The sequence below is a fragment of the Rhodnius prolixus genome, unplaced genomic scaffold (genome assembly GCF_049639745.1).
Source record: "Rhodnius prolixus isolate KJV_2025 unplaced genomic scaffold, Rpr scaffold_7, whole genome shotgun sequence".
NCBI lineage: Eukaryota > Metazoa > Arthropoda > Insecta > Hemiptera > Reduviidae > Rhodnius > Rhodnius prolixus.
In genome coordinates, this window is record NW_027411582.1 from 5,936,382 (window position 1) to 5,956,442 (window position 20,061).

The 20,061-nt window shown below is 34.2% G+C and overlaps 2 protein-coding genes across 21 annotated transcripts in view; one reads left to right on the top strand and one right to left on the bottom strand.

The window, feature by feature from the left end:
• LOC141446838 (uncharacterized) overlaps window positions 1–20,061 on the bottom strand; it is a 366,903-nt gene that overhangs the window by 101,672 nt on the left and 245,170 nt on the right. The window lies entirely within an intron of this gene.
• On the top strand, window positions 205–10,135 carry LOC141446830 (uncharacterized). The gene is made up of 4 exons (XM_074113664.1): window positions 205–1,378; window positions 1,595–1,818; window positions 6,959–7,349; window positions 7,970–10,135. The coding sequence occupies exons 1-3, from the start codon at window positions 1,065–1,067 to the stop codon at window positions 7,339–7,341; spliced, it is 921 nt and encodes a 306-aa protein (XP_073969765.1). The 5' UTR covers window positions 205–1,064; the 3' UTR covers window positions 7,342–7,349; window positions 7,970–10,135.

Here is a 20,061-nt window from a genome sequence, read left to right on the forward strand (position 1 = left end):
CAAAAGAGAAGCTGCTGCTGCTGAAGAGTACCAGAAACTTGCAAACGAGTGCCAGCGAATGTAAAATTTTGGTTAAAGCCCAAAAAGAGGAAGGAAACGGTACGTCTGGGAAAAGACCTTTCGTCCTCAGAAGATATTGGAGAGTCTGAAGCATGGAAGACGATCATCCAAGTATTGGACCATCAAGTGAAAAAGACTATTAATGAAATCATTTCCGTCAAATCAGAACTAGTGATATAATTAGTCACTTGTATAACTAGTGCTTGAAATGAATCTTTTCTCAATTCTTTTTTTACCGTGAAGAAAACTGAATTAATGTTCAGTTTAAGATGAATTCACGTCTCAAAGCAACACTCCCAGTTTCTAGCAATAAGATAATAGCAAAAAAGAAAAGAAATTTCCAGCTAGGTAACTATGACAACGTTCCATAATTTTTACCATTTCTCCATTTAAAATTACCCTAAATGTAAAACTCGGCCAATGAACGATTAAAAACAGAATAACAAAATTACATACATACATACATGGGGTTAATTATTTCTAGAAAAGAATCCACTGTGAATTAGGTTAGGGAATGAATTACAGGAAGAAGAAAGTAATGAACATGACTATTCCTCGGACTTCCGCCGGTTCGTATGAATGGATACGTCGGGGAAAAAGAACAATGAACAAAAAAGAAATTGTAAGAACTATTAAACTGGAAAAATTATCTTGTAAAAGTAAAAAATAATAATAAAAGAATTCTAATCATACATCAAATTGGCCCCTCCCTGCGAAAATGAAAAATAAAAAACCTGAGTAAGAGGAGAAGTATTAGCTGAGAAAGAGTGGGGATGCCCCTTTGATGATTTCAACGTCTCGCAAGTCCGTCTATGTGTGTGTGTGTGTGCTTGTTCTATAAAGAGGGGCTATTGGACAGGGTATATAAGTGTTGCCAACTGTTAGCTGGGAATACTATTGTATCCAGGGATTCTAGTAAGTCAACATCAACCATACATCACTGAGGAGCCAGACCGGAAGTAGTGATAGAGAGAGAGCGAGAGAGAATACACTAATCACCAATCATGCTGTTCATCACATCAAGATTACCGGCAGTGTTTCTACTACTAGCTTTATCATCAATATTATGCTTACATCCGGTTTTATCGTTACCATCATTAGTTCAAGAACAACATTCAAGAAATTCTATACAAACTTCGGATGATGTTGTTGATAATATCTATTCGGACTGTTTGAACAAGGGTTCAGTCTCTTGTGTTAAATATAAGTTATTCACATTTGTTGATAAGGTGCTTGGTAGTAAGGATTCGTTTACGCTAACGGAAGGTGTCACTCTAGTGAAAAATCCTGGAGCAGTATCCGGTGATGGAGCGCCTAGGTGAGTACTACAGAGTTATTGATTCTTTTCGCTTTCTCCCTTTTCAAAAAAAAGCGCCCTTTAATTACATTGAAGACCCTATTTGTTGAATTCGCTAAAAAAGCCCTAATTGGAAAAGCAAAGCAGTTGTTTCAAGTCAAATTAAGAAAACCCTAATGCTACCTTTTTGGAAAAAACAAATACCCAATCCCCTTGTTCTGTTTTTCTTGTCCACAGATCCCTTTCTGCAGAAGAGATACAAAAAGAAGATGTGGAAAGTTTGATAGCCACACGTATGGAAAGATTCCTTTCTACGCACACTTTGAAATTCGATCTAAAAGGATCAGAAGTGATGGACGCGGTAACCTCAGCCGGCAGAGCTTTAGGTGATGCTGCAGACTCTTTAGGATTGACCGAAGAGGAAGATGATACTGAAATGGCCGAAGAAGGAAGGAAAAAAGGTGAGAGAATTTTTCTATATACAAATTCTGAGCTTGAAGAAAATTGTATCGATAGGAAATGTGATTTTCTTCAAAAGATTTCCGCTTTTAGCTTCCGCAAGACGTTTACTCATATTTATATGCGAAGATTTCGTGAGGAATTTTCTAGCAAATTATTTGAAGGAAGGGGGTATTCCTTCCCTCAAGCCATCTAACATCCAGTAAAGTTTCAAATCTGGAAACTTTAAAGTTATACTTCTTGAAGATTTTATTTCCTCTCGCTGTTCGTAAGTGGAAATACTGTAATCTTGACAACGGAAATAGATGTTCTTCTTAAAGCTCCAGCATTCGATTTATGACACGATGTCACTTAGTTTTAATGTACTATGAGCTTGAACAAAATATATACAAATTAATTGCAGGTAGCTTGCACTTAATATATATCTCTTCGCTTCCGCTTCTCTTAAGATTCCGACTATAAACCGGAAGTAAGATAATCTAAGGATCAAACTTTATCCATTTGGAATACTTAGTCTGTAAGCTTGCCCAGAATTTTTTTAACTCTGTCGGGCATTAAAATCACTGATACAGGTAAATTATTTTCAAGAAAATCTCTAAATTCTTCTAAATTTATAATTTAAATATATACTTCATAATTTCAAAATTTTGATTCTAAGAACGTAAAAGATCAGATATTTGGAAAAGAAAATTTCAGATAGACGCTTAAAAAGGGCAAATTGCCAGCCCTTTTTTATTTGAGGAATCGCAAGTATGTTTTTAGGTGTGTCATGATGATGTTTTTTTGACCATCGCGCTTATTCAGCTACTAAATCGTTTTAAAACTAATTTGCAAATTGACCTCTTTAAAAGAACCTGTCGCTCAACTTCTTGTAAAAACTTTCACTAGGATAACCCAGAAGCTTCTGATGATGCCTAAAGGGATTAAAAGAAATTGGAACCGTTAGAACAATTTTTGTTTTTTTGGTTTCCTACGATTGAATGTTTAAGGCAGTTTGCTACAGCCTCTTCAACACACTTGATTAAAAGAGCCTCAATCTCATGAATAATTTATCTAGATTTATATGAATACAAATTACTTGCCCCAGGCGTGACAGCTAGTTTACTTTTACCAAATTCTAATGCTACAAAAAAACTGTCTGTACTAACCGCTACTTTTTCCTCGATAGTGACTACAATTGAAGTAGGAAATTGAACTTGTTAGACTTACTTCCGAGAGTTATTGTGAAAGAGATAGAACTACTATCTGTATCCCTTAAAAGAATCTAACAAAGCGATGTGACATGGACGCGTAATGCTGGGCAATATCAGACAGGATGTAAAATCACTGAACGTGGTTAAGAAAATCGTCGGGAGTTAATGAAGATCGAACATCGAGTAATTGAGTTGCAACTTCCACTTGATCAATTTTCCCAAAATATCTTATCTTACTTCCATTTTGGAGGAGGGGAGCCTTTTTGTGTTTTCCAAATTCATGGAAAAGAATTATCGTATTTCCGGCTGAATTACTACGCCGACTTTCGGCCAATCTGTACCTTTCCTCCCAATACATCCCTATAACTTCCCCTTTCATTGAATCCTGACTTCTTAAAACTTTGGTCCAAGATAGTGGAAGACATTTCACCAGAAAATTTCTTATAAACCAAGGCAAGATTCCGAACGAACGAATGGAATAAATATTACCACTATTAGAAGCCAGCTGATCAGCAATTTCATGTTCTCAGTGCCCAGCATGACCAAGATACCTATTCAAGAGCAACCCGATACTTGCCAAGTGATACCGGAAGTTAAATGAAAGATTCACGTCTTTTATCAAAACTTTCTATTTAAAAAAAAAACACAAACCAGTCTGAATTCTAAATTAATATATTTTAATTCAATAATTTACAATCAAACGCTTGGTTAAATGCTTAGTTCGTGACTATTGTGTGCTGGAAATTTCTTTTTAGGAATTTAGACTTATTTAAAGAGCTGATTTAAAAAACACATGATTAACAGGTGTTTATTATTCACTCTGACTGCCTTTCTTGTAATTAATAGCCGACTAATTTAGAAGTCGATATGGTTTTTACTGTACTGTAACATAATTTAGTGAATCCAGTTCAATCTTATAAATTTAAAGACTTTCTCTTTTCTCTCTCTCTCTTTCAAATGGAATGAGTTTCGAAAAACTCTTCGCTAGTTTCAAATTTCACAAATTTAGAACTCAATTTAAATGAAAAAAACGTGTTCAGTAGTACAGGAACACTTCATTTTTTTTTAATCCTTTCTAGATATTAGATCTGTCTTTGAAACTTGATTCAATTTATGCCAGTGATTAATCAGAGAATGTTGTTTTCATCTCTTAACTATAATCTTGAGACTTGACTATCTAACCTTGACTATTCTTGACTATCTAATATAGAAAAAATGACCAAAGGCAAACTCTAAATTTGGTACGACTAGAAAAAAAAAGAAGTAAAGTAATCGCCTATTTTTTCAGGCGGGGCTTAACGTCCAACTACCAATTAGGTGTCGTGGACGGAAGCGACTAGCAAACATACTTTACTGTAAATTTCTCATATTAACCATTAAATAAAATCCAAGGCCTAGACCAGAGTAATCGAACCCACTAAACCAACAATACATCTTAGCTTTGCGGGTCTAGCCTATAACCGCTCAGCTACCGTGGCGCCTCTGATACGACTAAATTACAAAACCATTTCTTGTTTAAATATCCTTCAAAAGACTTCAATCAGAAAGTCCTCATTAAAGGTTAATTAATTAATTAAAAAAAAAATTTAAAGGCTTTTACTTGTAAGTCAAACTATTAAGTATATACGTATACTTCGTTGAACAACCTAAAAAGAAACTTAAAATGGAACGAATTTCACTGACCAAAAAACACAATACACCTTGACAATAATTGAAAACTGACCATTTCCGTTGTTCTAATTTTCTTTAATTGTAAAGAAAAGAGAGTAAAATAATAACGGTTTAAATTTCTTAATTCCATCAGAATACAGGAGTTTTTAATTATTGATGTTTTCTTTAAAAGGTAAAACATACGTAACATTCACTTTGCTTGGTTCAGCTTAAGCTTTAAGCTTCGTGATCTCTTTTGTATGGTTACTTCCTCTTTAGTCGCGAGTTTGGTGTAACGGGAAAAAAAGGATATCAATACGTTCTAGGATTGGTGATGATGTGCAATAGTAATGGCAATATCTAGTCGGTTCTATCCTACCTCAATGATTTTGGGGGAAGAAGACTGGGTTTTGGGAACAAATTAAGGACATCGCTTCCCTTATCTGGTGGTTTTGGGGATGGGCTCCGCTTTATAAGAAGATAACTCAGAATTACGACTCTTTAAAAGAATTCAAGGTGAATTCATTGTTGAGCTAGTTTTTCTATTTTGTCTGGAGTGCTGGACAAATCCTAGAAATAGTTGGTCTCGCTCTTCCACTGACTGGACTGATTCCAAGAGGTTCTCCACCGACATGAAACACAAATTCAGATAGCAGGCATCCTAGATTAGAAAACTAATCCCAATTTTCCCGTTATTGCACCAAAAAAATTAGGAAAAACATGGACATAGAGACAATAACTATACTAGCCGCCAAGATATATGCCCATAAACGCAAACGCGTCTTTATCATACTATACCAAAATCTAAAATGAGAATCTTTTATAAATCCATTATGCGTGTTGATTGTTTAGGGTAATGGCCACATCTTAAGATATGGCTTTGATCGCTTCTCACTCGGCTGAACAATCTAAGAAAGGCCACACTTAAACAAAAAGTGACGTCATTTTTATTTTCTCCAAGAACTTGAAACTGGAGAGAAAGTTGCATTAATTAAACTTGAAATTCTACAAAAAAATAAATAAATAAATAAAAGAAATAAAAATCTTTATTTGATTAACGTATTAATTATTTATTTAAACGTTGACCTTAAACTTGATTCTAGTTGTAGTAAGTATGTTAGTAGAGAGTCCGTACTGGTTTAAAGAGTTTAAAAGAAAAAACCGGTAAATTTTATTTATTTATTTCTTAAAAAAAAATAAATAAATAAAAATAAGAATTAAAAAAAATCTCTAAAGATAACCTGTATATAAATGACCTACTAGATATATTACAGGTTGCTGTCCAGGATAGGTGTGTGGAAGAAAGGTTTCAAGTAGGACACACGCATTTATAACCTGTTATTATTCAGTTTGGGCAGGGAGGGGATCGTCTGTGTGTGTGTGTGTGTGTGTGTGAGTAAGCCGCTAGAAACACCTTCCTTCCTTTCAATTGGTCAGGAGAAATGGCTTGATCGGATGTAGAGATATCGAAAGACCTTTCAGACTCCACTCAGATGGACCAGACAGTTGCGACCTCTGACTCTTGATACTGATTTAGAATTTATTTAAAAGGATCCCGGAGAGTGCTTGATTTGGATATAATTCCTCTTCCCGTCCCAAGACGGGATTGGTAGTTGGGACGTTAAACTTTGCTTGAAAAAAAATAGGCGATTACTTGACTTCCGATGAGTAGGAACGCTTATAGCCTTATAAATTCTCATATTTTTGGAAACCTAGGCTAGCATTTAAAAGCTTTCCTAAGTAGATAACTCCAGGAAACAAAAAAGGACTAGAGGATAGGGCCAAAACTACTGTTTCAGACCAATGGAGATCGTAATAGCAAAAACAGTTGTTTGGATTGAAACGGTGGCTGCCAAAATACGGGAGAAATCTTATCTGTTGGACTCACAAAGGGGTTGTTAGCACAATAAGAAGTCTTCCTGTGGTACAGTACCACTTAATGATTTAACCAAATCCAGTCAAATGCACATCTCATGAAAATAATGTGTCTTCTTTAAGACACTCTTTAATTTCACTCAAAATAAATTAGGAAACGCTCATAATGGCCCTGGTCGCTTATAATTATTTATATAGTTGAAAAAATTCTTAATTACGACTTCTTTGTCTTCAATTACAACTGTAGAAAGGCTGGTGTATTATCCGGCGACAACTTTGTCCAGAATTATGTCTAAAGATCCCCTGAAGCTAATTTACGATCATGTGCTACGTTAAAGTCACGTAGGTAAATGAGAAATGTCAGCAATGTATTTTTTATTTTTGGAATCCTGGGAAAATAATTAGTTTTTCTTTTATTTTTCAGCCAAAAAAGCCGGCAAAATCCTTCTTCCTTTACTGCTGATGCTGAAAATGAAAGCAGCCGCTCTTATACCATTAGCGTTGGGCGCGATCGCGCTAATTGCTGGCAAAGCTCTGCTGATCGCCAAGATTGCCTTACTATTGTCAGTTATCATCGGATTGAAGAAACTGTTGTCAAGTCAACATAAATCTGTAACCTACGAGATTGTATCGCATCCGCATCACAGTTCATCGCATGAACATCACCACGAAGGGTTCTCCAGTGGTGGCGGCGATATCGGAGGCGGCTATGGAGGTGGTGGTGGTGGACATGGTGGATGGGGAAGAAGTGCTGGAGGAAGTGACCCACATGAAATGGCCTATAGGGCATATAAACCGACGAATTAAATCTGAGGGTAAGTATATTTCATTGTTCAAGTATGAAGACTCGCGGGCAAAGGTGCATAGAAGTTCTACTTACTTTAAAAGATTTCCCAGCAGTAACTACGTAATAAGTAGCAATAACTATAATACTAACACTACAGCTCATTCACTAACTGTAAGGAGAAGTTAGGGGTGACTCCCCTTCAGTAAAATCGGGACTAAATCCTTCCTTCATTACTGTGCCTATAAAGGATGTGCCCGTAAACTCCTCACACCAATTTACAGAGAAACCGCAAAACTGCACGGATATCCTTCGTCAAATCCGCCCCCAATAGCATCTGGAGGCTGAAACCTCTCATTTAAACTCAGTGACCGCGATCTTTTTACAATGATTACCTCTCCAAAAACGACAGTGCAGAATACTTTACTGTGAAGAGAATCTCTGTATACTCAGTTTTCTTGGAAGGAAGTATCTTGTTTCATAAAATATTTCTTTAAATAACGCCATTCCCCCATCCCAAGGGTTCTACTTCGATTAATAGTGAATAAACTGATGTAGTTTTTTCAAGACTTTGTCTTTCATTCATCTGGGTAATGAAATTTTGCTAATTTTCATTTCCCATTCTATTAACAAATCATTTTTTGTTTACAGGTGACTCCAGAGCGGCGGCCCAGTACAAAAGAACAATACAATTATTTATTTATTTATTATAATCTAATTTATTATTGCTTGTAAATAGCATAATGATAAAATTAATTTTAAAAAAGAATTATTCAACAGACAGAAATGGGAAAAAATAATGGGCGAATGAAAAACGCAAATCTAGACAAATAAAAGAACAAACCAAAGAATTAACTATAATTGAGACAAAAACCTTTAACCAAAACTACTTATGATGACAATAAAAAAATGACTGGACAAAAAATGACATTCAAACTAAAGCAGTAAAAAGATGACTTTGATACTTGACCAAAAAAAGGACTAAAAAGATGAACAGAACAAAAGGATTTTACTCAGGGAACAAAAGAACAAAAATGAAACGTATGTTTTGTGAACTTTTTTAAAAATATTGATGTACATAATAAAATTCTGGACTAACAAAAAAATTATTATTTGTTTTTTCTTTTACTACTTTTTTTTAAACAATTTCTTAACTGGCTGACTAACAAACTTTTCTCTTACATCGCTTCTTATTGTTATTTCTAAGTTTTAGTTTCTTAATTTTACTACACTTTGTGATATTTGTGACGACGTTACTTTAAACAGAGACCTACGTACGCAATGGATCAACGGTAACTATTAAATAACTTAACAGAAACTTTTCTCAAGTAAATGACTTGGGCTCGAAAGGAAATATGAAAAAAACTGGGTAAAAGTACAAATAATAAACTGAAACTGTTGCTCAAAACTGTTAAATTAATTATTATACTTCGAAATTCACTCTCTTCGAGACTAAAATGATATTATCTACTATTTCTTTTTCCGGTAATAACGATGCACTGAAACTTCTTTAGAACTTTCAAGACGATTTCTCTTCGAAAATGAAAATGCCATGAAAATGGCGATGACTTTCCTTAAAGAAAAACTAACTAACTAAAGACCTCGCATAAAAAAAAAAAAACTTTTTCTTTTAAGAACTTAAAAGAAAAAAAAGCCAGCGCTTTAAGTACCTTAAAAAAATTTTAAAAGGAAAAAAGACGTTTCCACACATAACCTACACCCAAAAATGGACATAAAATGACTAAACATAACTTTTTAAATTAAATGAATACAACTTAACTTTTTATTAAGGGCAAGAGCTTTACTATAAACTTTACTTGATGACTTTTTTTAAAAAATTTAAATCACAAAGAAAAATGAACACAAATTTCACACACAAATTGAAACTGAATTTGACTGACCCAAAACTAACGCTGAGACAAACTGACAAAACAACATCTACAAAACATACAACTATGAAGGACTAGTAACTTACGACTTACATCCATCAACTTACGAGACTATTAAGTTTGTAATTTAAGAAAAGCTTCTCTAAGAAAGGTAGGCAGGATTCTGTGAGAAGGATTTGACTTAAAATGACCATAAGTCCGTATTAAGAGAGGATCTAGGTCACTCTTATGATTACACAAAGGAATCTACGTATAAATCCCTATTTTGGGATTACAATGGGCCCCTCATCTGTGGGGAAAATCTAGTCTATTCAGCGTAATATGCTTCCTTTTGGATTCCTGTAGTTCTTTTCAGAGTCTTCCTCTTTGAAGAGACACAACTGAATTCTTCCCCCTCCCCCCACAAAAAAAAAGCATCCCCTTTTCCCAAAAAACGAATCAAGCGCCCTCTGCCTCTTTTGCGGCAATCAGCATTCAATGACCAATTCCCAAAATTCCTTTTCCAAAGACTCGTGACAGCCTAAAACGCTCTACAGGTTGTAAAAGACTAACAAACGGTTTTAAATCGACTTCCAACATGACGAACAACAAAGTGAACTTACTTTACTTAAAAAAACAATGACTAACTTAACAATAAAACAAACCAAACCGGAAATAAACTATTACAAAATGACTTCTTGCATTTTTTTTATTGTACATACAATTATTTATGTTTTTTTAAATTAATTAAAATAGATTAAAAAATAATTTAATGGGTAATGTAAATATAAAAAAATATATTCATTTAAAATACAGCACTATAATAAAGCTTCATAAAATTAATATATCCTATAATAAAATAAATAAAAATAAAGTTCTAAATATTTTCTTTGTGCCACTGAATAAATTTTTTAATTTTATTCTATAAATATAAATTATGTCATTTAAATTGTCAAAAATTGGTTATTTTTTCATCATTTTCCTTTATTGTTATCACGAATTTTGTTGTTGTTTTCAATAAAAAAAAACATTTTATGAAAATGAGAAGAGAGTGAAAAACCAATTTTCAATTAATTTTTCATGACCCTTCAAGATGGAAAGTAAGAAGAAAAAATAAAAATCGAATATCGATTTTTGTTGCTCCGATTAACATAAAAGAAAGATCGGAAGTAATGATCTAGAAGAAGGCGTGGGCTGTTAAGAAAAATTCATAAGAGTTGCAAATATTTACTGCAGTGTCCTTAAGCAGCAGTTTTTGTCATGAGAATGTCATGCATTTGCAAAAGCTTTGATTATAATCGTGCCTGCAATGGACTTTTGTTTTCCTTTGCTTACGTATATTTTGCAAAGACTAATTACAGCGTTGCATGAAGGGTGCCTGAGCGTTTAAGCCGTGTGTTGACGCACTAATAATCCTAGCAATATAACTCTAGCCTCGACTATGTGCATAATGAATGCACCATAAAAGGGGATCAGCATTAATATTCGTTCTTCGACATAGAATTAAAGTAAATTAGTGGTCGCGTCTCTATTAATTGCGAGGAAAAGAAAGGTCGATAATGTTGGATATTAAATTAGACGGGTATGACCTTTAGGAATTAAGATGGAAAGGACGACCTTAAAAGCTATCAAGAGCTTCACCAAGTACGTCTACGTCTACACCAGATTTCTAGTCGCTTTTTCTTCCTTTGGATTAACAGCTAACCCAAGTTCTTGGCCTCCTTTAGTAGAGGTTACATACAATCTCTGACCATCGTGTCGCTTTAATACTTCACTATCTGAAACCCATCTTAGTTCACAAATTGCTGGCATGTTAAACTAGAATTTGTCTGTAGGCTATGTCCCAGCAATTGCTGACATCTCGTGTAGGCCATTAGATGTATGTAGAACTGTCAGTGTATGTGATGTGTTCTGAGAGGCTGGAGTACCTGTAAGGATGCCAAGAGGTCCCTGACGTGCACTAGATATCTTGACCGATTCTTCTGCCTGGGTATCCTTCATAGACTTTTCGAGTTATAACTGAATCTACTACCCACATCTTGGCAGCCCGGAATATGTGCATTAAACTTAAAGTTGAACCTGTAGTTAATCAGAAAATGTCCAACTCATAGTAAAAGTTCGCTCATATTACGCTTTTAAACGGAAGTGCTAAAAAGTAAGGCTAGCTGGCGTGAGTTAACCGGATGATCGCGGAGCCTCAGACTTTTTCGAAGATTGTCTAGGGAGAGGAATTTGGAGAAGAGTACGATTAATGAGGAATTTCTTAAGGTCTGAAGGAATGGAATCAAGGTTAGCATGGATTATCCATATTTAGAGCGATCCTCTGATAGGAGAATTTGGATTCTAAGATTAGATAGTTTTCTTATTTCCTTATTCTAAATTGGGTGCAAGAAGTAAGAAGTGAATTTGCTTTCTGTTTTCTAGGATGGTTTTAGGAGCGATTGTCAAATAGTCTGCCTCACAAGAGGTTACAGCGTTTGATTGGAGATTAGGAATCCCAATTTCTGTAGCACTGGTACAGAGGGCAGCAGGCATCTGGTTATTCTCTTATATTTCAGGAAATGTTTTCAGAGAATACAATATGGCTATGCGATGAAAGTAATGCTAAATCAAAAATAGTTTGTACTGGGAAACTTTGAAGATATCAGTCAAAAAAAAAAAAAAAAAAAAAGGGCGGCTGAAGAAAACGACTTCCGGTATTTCAGCAAGAACTGGATGACTACGTTAGTTAGAGAAGTACTTGAAAAAATAGGTCTTCAGTTTTGATTTTAAAGCCCTTGCTTAAAAAAAATACTCCTTAGTACCTTTGAATCTTCACCAAGAATCCAATCAAATGCCGTTCTTTACATATGTGGGTATCTTCGGCTACTAACTGAAGATGTCTTTGTTTTTGAACAATTCAATGAGCTTTTAATAAAAGAATGTTATAAAAACATAAATTTCAAATGAATATCAGAACAAGTGTGATGCGGTTGCGGAAGAAAGAGGTGCCAGATGTGTTTTTATCGCTTTTGGAGGTTGATTTCTTAAGGAAATGAAGTTTTTTTAATTATTTTTATTACATTTTTTAATTAAAATTAAGTGTAAAACCATAAAAACATCACCAAACTATGTAATAAACTTAAGATCACTTAAACAACTTTATAGAGTCATCTAATTCTGTGATAGAACGGTCCAAAGAGAGTGCCAAGATATAAGGAAGTAGTACGAAGCCGTAAACGTGGCAGTTCCGTTTTCTAAAATCCAAATACCGACCTCACTCTCGGGACAAGAGGACGTTCTAAAGTATGTGTTCATCTTGTGCAAGGATATTGAGAGAACATGTTCCGCAGTATTATTGTTACTAGTGTTGACCGACCAACAACAGTTCACTCTTATCCAGGTGAACAAGGCTAGTTCTCTTTATTTCCTCTTAAGGAGGATTTAATTTTTATAAAGTAGATTACTAGTTCCGGTGCTTTCTTTTTCAATTTCTACTAACGTCAAATTTATTTATTACTTTCTTTTTAACTCGAGGTCGAGAAGGAATTTTGTATTGTGCAGATTTTCATTTTGTACTTGCACCGGCAATGTCCCTTTTTTTTTTTTAACTCTCGAGTCTCGGTTTTTATTTTTTTAGATCCGGTTTTAACAAATTTCTCTAAAAAATTAAAAATAAGAAAGCCCCCTATTCGCTCATCCGCGTACACAGGAAATCAATAACTACCTGAGCCTGGATACTCTCATCTCTAAATACCAGAATTAACACCCTTTTTTTCCCAGCCAAGTTGCTCAAGGACCCTTTTTTCAAGGGAGCGAAACCTACTTCAAAATGAAGAACTGCTTTAACCCGTTGCAGAGAAATGTTGATGTCGTTTGCAACGTGAAGCAGTCGAAAGAAAAACTAATGGATCTATTTTCGGGAAAAATCCGGCTCCCTTCCCCCCCCCAAAATACTAAAACTTGAACTTTAACATTAAGTGAAAAGAGAGAAGCAATACATGAACATAAGTTTTAAGAAAATCTTACGTCATTAAAAAAAAACAACTACAAACCCAGTATTGTGGTACATCCGGTTCACGCTTGTTTTTTGTTTTGTTTACAGCGATTCCTAGCGGCAAAGAAATTAAGTATTAAATGCGAACTACCTGTGATTTTCTGTTCGAATTATGGTAGACGAACATACAGACCAATTAGTAAAAATTCTTTTTTCGTATCCAAAAGGACGGACTTTTGAGTAAAAGTTCGAAAATTTGCAAGATTTGTGAGAAATTATTTTTTCCTAATAAAACATTGAATTAAACCAAATTATAGAAAAAAATATTCAAATTAATGTTTACCAAATACAAACCAAACTATAGCATAATTAAATGAGAGCCTGATGTATAATTTTTAGAGCGATCCTCTGTTAATAAAATACGATCAGCGGAGATGGACCTAGCAGTGAAAGGAACTCTTAGACCTCTGTGATCCCAGACGGATAGTAGAAGTCAGTAAAAGTAGGTTAATAGGTATGGGAAAGATGTACCACAATTTTCGTTATAGATGGGTGCGGCACCCACTTTATGTTTTCATAGAAATCATGTATTTTACATATATTATGTTGGTACACTTACGTACAGTTATACCACAACTTGCTACTCTAGATCTAGTAGTTCTTCTACCGGAAAGAGAGACTACAATAAAAAGGCGCTAAATCTTTAATTTCCCTAAAAACGTTTTGAAGCTTCATCAGTAGTTTATTTTTTCTTCAAGGGAGATTGGAAACGCCGATGTGCAACGCCAAATCAAGACTGCGTTGATTTCTCATAGTAAGATAAATGATCAGTCTTTCTAAGTACGACAAGCATGGGCCTGGAAGATGATAGCCTTTGTAGGTTCTGTCAGGAAGAAGAGGAGGAAACGGCACTGCACGTGTTGTGTCAATGTGTGGGGCTGTTATGGCTAAGAATGTTACTTCTCGGAGAGGAAAAACCAAGGCCTGTGAGCTTTACTCAGGAGTCGCTCTCCGGAATTAAGAGTCTGATTAAACGGAGGGGTCTGGAGGGCGAGCTCTCAAGTTGGGGAGTCACAATAGATCCAAAGAGGTCGTAGTGGCGTAGGCCTTGAGGCCGCCCTAATCTAATCTAAGTACGGCTAAATCTGTCTATCATAGCCCAGGGACTCAAATCAACCAGTTTCTGCCGGTTGTCTTAATATCGGAAACGACAGTGTTACTAAAATCTACTACAATATTTGAGGGCATTTAGGTGATTTTCAGTTTTTGAGACAAACCCTTTATTTAAGACTTTCAAAATGTAACTACTAGATTAAAATCACTTCTTTTTTCGTGTTCCAGGGAAATTATAAAATTAAGTATTTTCAGCCCGAATTTGAGAAAATCGTAAAACTTCTTGTTATTAGTAAATAATACGAAAGTAAAAATTGATAGTCCATCATAAAAATATTTTGCTAGCAAAATAATAATTCAGTTCTAATAACGAAGTACTGCAGTTATACTTAAATACAACTAAGTTGAGAATCAGCAGCAAGGAAAGAGTTTAATTGTGTAGTTACTTGCAGACAGAAGTCTTAAGTAGCCTCCCAGACAGGTTTACTTTCACCCGCAGCATCCTAGAGCAACAAGAAATATCTCTTCCAACATGACGAGATAAAAAGCTTTAAAAGAAATTTAAACAAGCCTAGACAGTTCTGGGGGCCTTGCTGAAAAAAAAAGCCTTGTAAACATATCTTGAAGTTTCGAATCAGCTGGCGTTTTCTTTGAATTATTCAATTTTAACAGGAAATAGCAAGATTGCAACTAATTTTCCAAAATTTACCACAAAATAAAGGCTTTAATTTTGAGTACTAAGGTTCTAAACTCATGAATTTTTTCCGAACCCTTCAGTAAACGGATAGTGAAACCATTACGTCACACTGAAATGCGTTGCCTAGATAAATTACTGATGTAAGAGATATTATTATCACTTATTCGTCAGTTGGATGGGAAATCGACCCTTTATTACACCTGAAGAAAAACCACAACTAACCGAGTTTAGGATGAAAACACAGTCCCAGATCTAAGCTACCTAAGATTCGCAGCTGTCAGACTTAATCAAGCAACAGGCTATTCCGTTCAAAGACAAATTCTGAACAATCCGTCACAAGATAGCTGGATTTTTCCATATATCAGAAGGAATCGGGCATTAATCCCATTTTTTTTTAGAGATATATCTCCTCTTAAACCAAAAAGACCAGAGGGAAACAATCACTTCCAGAAATACTACTATGATGACCGGAAACCCAGCCTAGAAGAACATTTTTAATAACAAGCTAATACTTTTGGACTTTCCTGGAACATTCCAACATTAGCTTGGATCAATGCCTTCAAGGCTGTCTATCTAAACCGGAAGCTAACACTTTAAGAGTTCGTACATCAGGAAAAATAAAATTTACAGATCTCCTGGTTTGCATTGAAGATGTAACCTTTTAATACTAGGGCCGACTTTCCAGAATATCATTATCTTGATATCAGCCAAGAAATTTCACAGAAAAGTGAAAAAACTACAGCATGCACCCTTTCAGCCAATAGATTAAACCCTACTTGAAAGTATATAGGTGACAGAACTATACGATACACAGAAATGGCGGTTTCAGAAGGTATGTACCGAGGGAATATCTTCGAAGCAGCTTCTCGAAGAATATAGCAAAATATTGAAGTATTTACTTAATAAACAACGCAAACCTCTCACACATATATTTACCGAAGTTCAGCACAGGTTCTAAGGAAGTATTTACTTTATATAAAGCTTTAATATGATTAAGAACAAGTTCAATTAATCTACTTTATTAAAAGGTACTTATTGACTTGAAAAGGTTCGTAGACAAGAAGCTAGCTCCATCTGTAAGGAAAGCAGAGAACTAGACCAACCTGATGGTTAAACCAAGAGGCTTAACTTGAAGAATCACCGCTAGAGAGCACAATACTTCAGTAGAACACAGAAAGTTATATCTTTTTACTCTCAACAAGTAACTGAAGAGAGATTTGCGATCATGTCAAATTGCCGATCTTCAGAATTACTTGTTGTTAAGTCCTGTGAGAAATTACAATATTACTAATATCTAGTACAAAAGTGAAAAACTAAAAAAATGAAACAACTTAGATATTCTGCCAATTGGAGTTCGATATTAATGCTATTCAATGTACAATGAGCAGCATCATTTATTGTTTATAATTTGAGCACGATTGAGTTTTCCAAAAACTCAAAAGAAAGGAAATTTAGTATTTAACTTTACATTTATGATAAAGAAACAATAATATCAAGAAATAATAAAGATATTATTGTATTAAGAGGAGGGTTCCCCCCCAAAGAAAACTCTAGATTTTCTAAAAACAATATTTTCCCCAATCAAATGGAAAATGGACAATGAGAATTGTAAGAGAGTATGCCCTGATTTCATATAACAATTCACAAAGAGGATGATGCCCTGGTCACGTGATGCTATAGTATAATTAAGCTCATTTTCTATTTTGCTAATTAAATGGAAAATTGATGGTTTAACTTTCTTTCTGCAGAATTTTCATTGCAGACTTGCAGTTTTCTAATTTTTCTTTTTAATTATTACAGGTAGTTATTTCTATTTAGGGATGGATCGAAGTTCTGCTAGAGGAAATGTGGGTTTTCTTTTTATTTAAGATTTTGATTAAAAAATATCAATTTGTAACCGTCTGGAAAACTGTATTCCCTCACCCTAACTGTAAACCCTACCCATAATGCACCATTCAAAGATCTCCAAATGAAGCTGTACAAATATGGTTAAGATGTTAACTGCACTTTGCACTTCAAAGCAGGTTTACGGCTAGTTCATGCAAACTTAGGGCTTGTCCAGACCCATTAGTTTGGAAAAAACCCTCAGGTATTCAACAAACGACTAATTTTTATTAAATATTTTTTTCTAATGATGACGTAGTGATAAAATAAGCCACTCCCCTACCAATAAAAGCCGAGTTAGCCAGTTAAAAAAAAAATGGTGGTCTTATACTTCCATTTTACATTCTCTTACTTGTGGAAGTTATTGCGCTTCAAATTTGAGGGGCAAAAAAGTACCCGAAATATATTTACTATAAATTCAAGCAGACAAGTTTGTATTAACTGCCATTTTATTTTTTCAATGTTGTTTTTTAAGATATGTTTTAATAATTATTAATTAATGTTATTCTTTGGCAAAGCCCCATTTATTCTTCTTCTATAATTTAATTTACAAGAATTAATAATAAATAAATAATTTATTTTATTTAAATTAACAGTAGTTTAGTGTATGCAAATATTACTAGAAAGTGTTGAAAAACTGGTAGCTGCACTTTATAATGCTGTACAAGAATTAATAATAAATAAATAATTTATTTTATTTAAATTAACAGTAGTTTAGTGTATGCAAATATTACTAGAAAGTGTTGAAAAACTGGTAGCTGCACTTTATAATGCTGTACAAGAATTAATAATAAATAAATAATTTATTTTATTTAAATTAACAGTAGTTTAGTGTATGCAAATATTACTAGAAAGTGTTGAAAAACTGGTAGCTGCACTTTATAATGCTGTACAAGAATTAATAATAAATAAATAATTTATTTTATTTAAATTAACAGTAGTTTAGTGTATGCAAATATTACTAGAAAGTGTTGAAAAACTGGTAGCTGCACTTTATAATGCTGTACAAGAATTAATAATAAATAAATAATTTATTTTATTTAAATTAACAGTAGTTTAGTGTATGCAAATATTACTAGAAAGTGTTGAAAAACTGGTAGCTGCACTTTATAATGCTGTACAAGAATTAATAATAAATAAATAATTTATTTTATTTAAATTAACAGTAGTTTAGTGTATGCAAATATTACTAGAAAGTGTTGAAAAACTGGTAGCTGCACTTTATAATGCTGTACAAGAATTAATAATAAATAAATAATTTATTTTATTTAAATTAACAGTAGTTTAGTGTATGCAAATATTACTAGAAAGTGTTGAAAAACTGGTAGCTGCACTTTATAATGCTGTAACACTGATAGCACTGATTTTACTTACACATTCTGAGCGAGGACGTTACCCAGGTGTGCTAATTGCTCTCAGCGATCTGGAAATCGCCCAAGAGGGGTTTCTGGGATAGGAAGTGGCGGCCTATGGGATAGAGTTGGGATTTTGGTGGTTATTTCTTTTTTATAGAAGGATCGAGTTTCTTAGATTGACGAGGGGAATTTTAAGAGGGGTCGCTGGGTGTTTATAAATGGGCAATGCAGAAAGGGAGCATCAATAAACTCCACAGAGTATTTGGGATTGAAGGAATTGCTCGAAAGGAATTCTGGATGTCCACTAGAGGGTTAAAAATGAAAAATGATATTGTATTGTATATTGAGGCTTTGTTGTTTATGGAGAGACTGGATCAACTTGTATGTAGTCTTTTCGTCTTTTAAATAAGAAAAAAAGAACACAGAAGGGAAAACTAATAGTCTTTTAACACTTTTCAAGAAAAGTAAGCAAATTGAGAGATAAATGGGACGGAAAATACTGTAAACTGTGTTTAATACCAATAGAGCTTGAATTCTGTTTTTCCAAACAGCTGACGTGTGACAATACTTGGTCGCAACACCATAACGGCCACACCTCTACTTCTTGTATTAAGGTGGAACTAGCAGGAAGTTACACTAGTCTATATATATATGTAGTTACGACAGTAAATAGTGACTAGTATTCTTCTTCATTTCAGGTGTCCCATGTCATGTGGCCATCCAGTCTTACTATATTACTAGTCGGACTACTGTTGGCCACAACACTAGCAGCATCCATCAGCAGTGATGATGCTGAAGATCTTCATCATACTGGCATGTCCGCGCTAACTTCAAGAACGCATGATGATCAAGATATGGTGGAAGAAGGACGAGGCCGAGGTAGTTGTATTTAATCTTTTTTTTGCTTTTTTTTTTTTTTAATTTTAAAAATTGGCGTTAACACCGGAAATATCCCTTTTTGAAAACCGATACGCGCGAAAAAGTGGTTTTTAGAAAACGGTCTGTTTGTGTTAAGAAATATTTGTTTAAAAAAAAACTCAGAGGAAGTGAAATTTTATATTTCAATTTAGAACTTCCAATGGACGTAAATGTAACTCAACGATTAGAATCAACTCAACCGGAAGTGCTCTTTTTTAAAAAAAAAATCTTTTCCCTCTTTTTTGAGTTTTTCTCTAAAATGGATCCATTTTGAAATTTCGATCCTCATTGTACTGTTCTTCCACAATAATAATAATAATAATATAATAATCCGTCTTTATTCAGAAATAAAATACAAAATAAATGAAAATCAAAATACATTCTTGTAGACATAACATATCTCACTGGTCCATGACCGTCGGAGGGAACTACTGTTCTTCCACTAGTACTATATCAAAAATGTTTCCTGGAAAAATTCATTAAGGAAAGCGGAAGAACACTTCAATAACACAAGGTAGTAAGGGTTTCCTAAGACGTATGATTTTATTTCTCATAAATACTCGTATATTATGATGAGAAATAAAAATTTAGCTAAAAGTCCACAACCAGAAGTAGCACTTTACGATGCAAAGATGGTTTCCTATCTAAAGGAAGGACGAGCACTTAGTACTGATTTAGAACGGAAGTAAATTCCCTTCCTAGCGCATGTATTTCCGGTAGGAACTTAGAAAAAAAAAAACGAATCTGCACAATACCAATATTCCCACCGTAGGAGGAGAAAAAATATGCCAGAAAAATGAATTAAATCATAGGAAAACGGCTTTTCTCATTTTTTACTATTTCATTTTCATAGTATTTTGCGTGTTTTACAATAAGTGAGCACAAGTGCGTTCATAATGACACGCACTTTTAGCTAAACATTATGTATTATT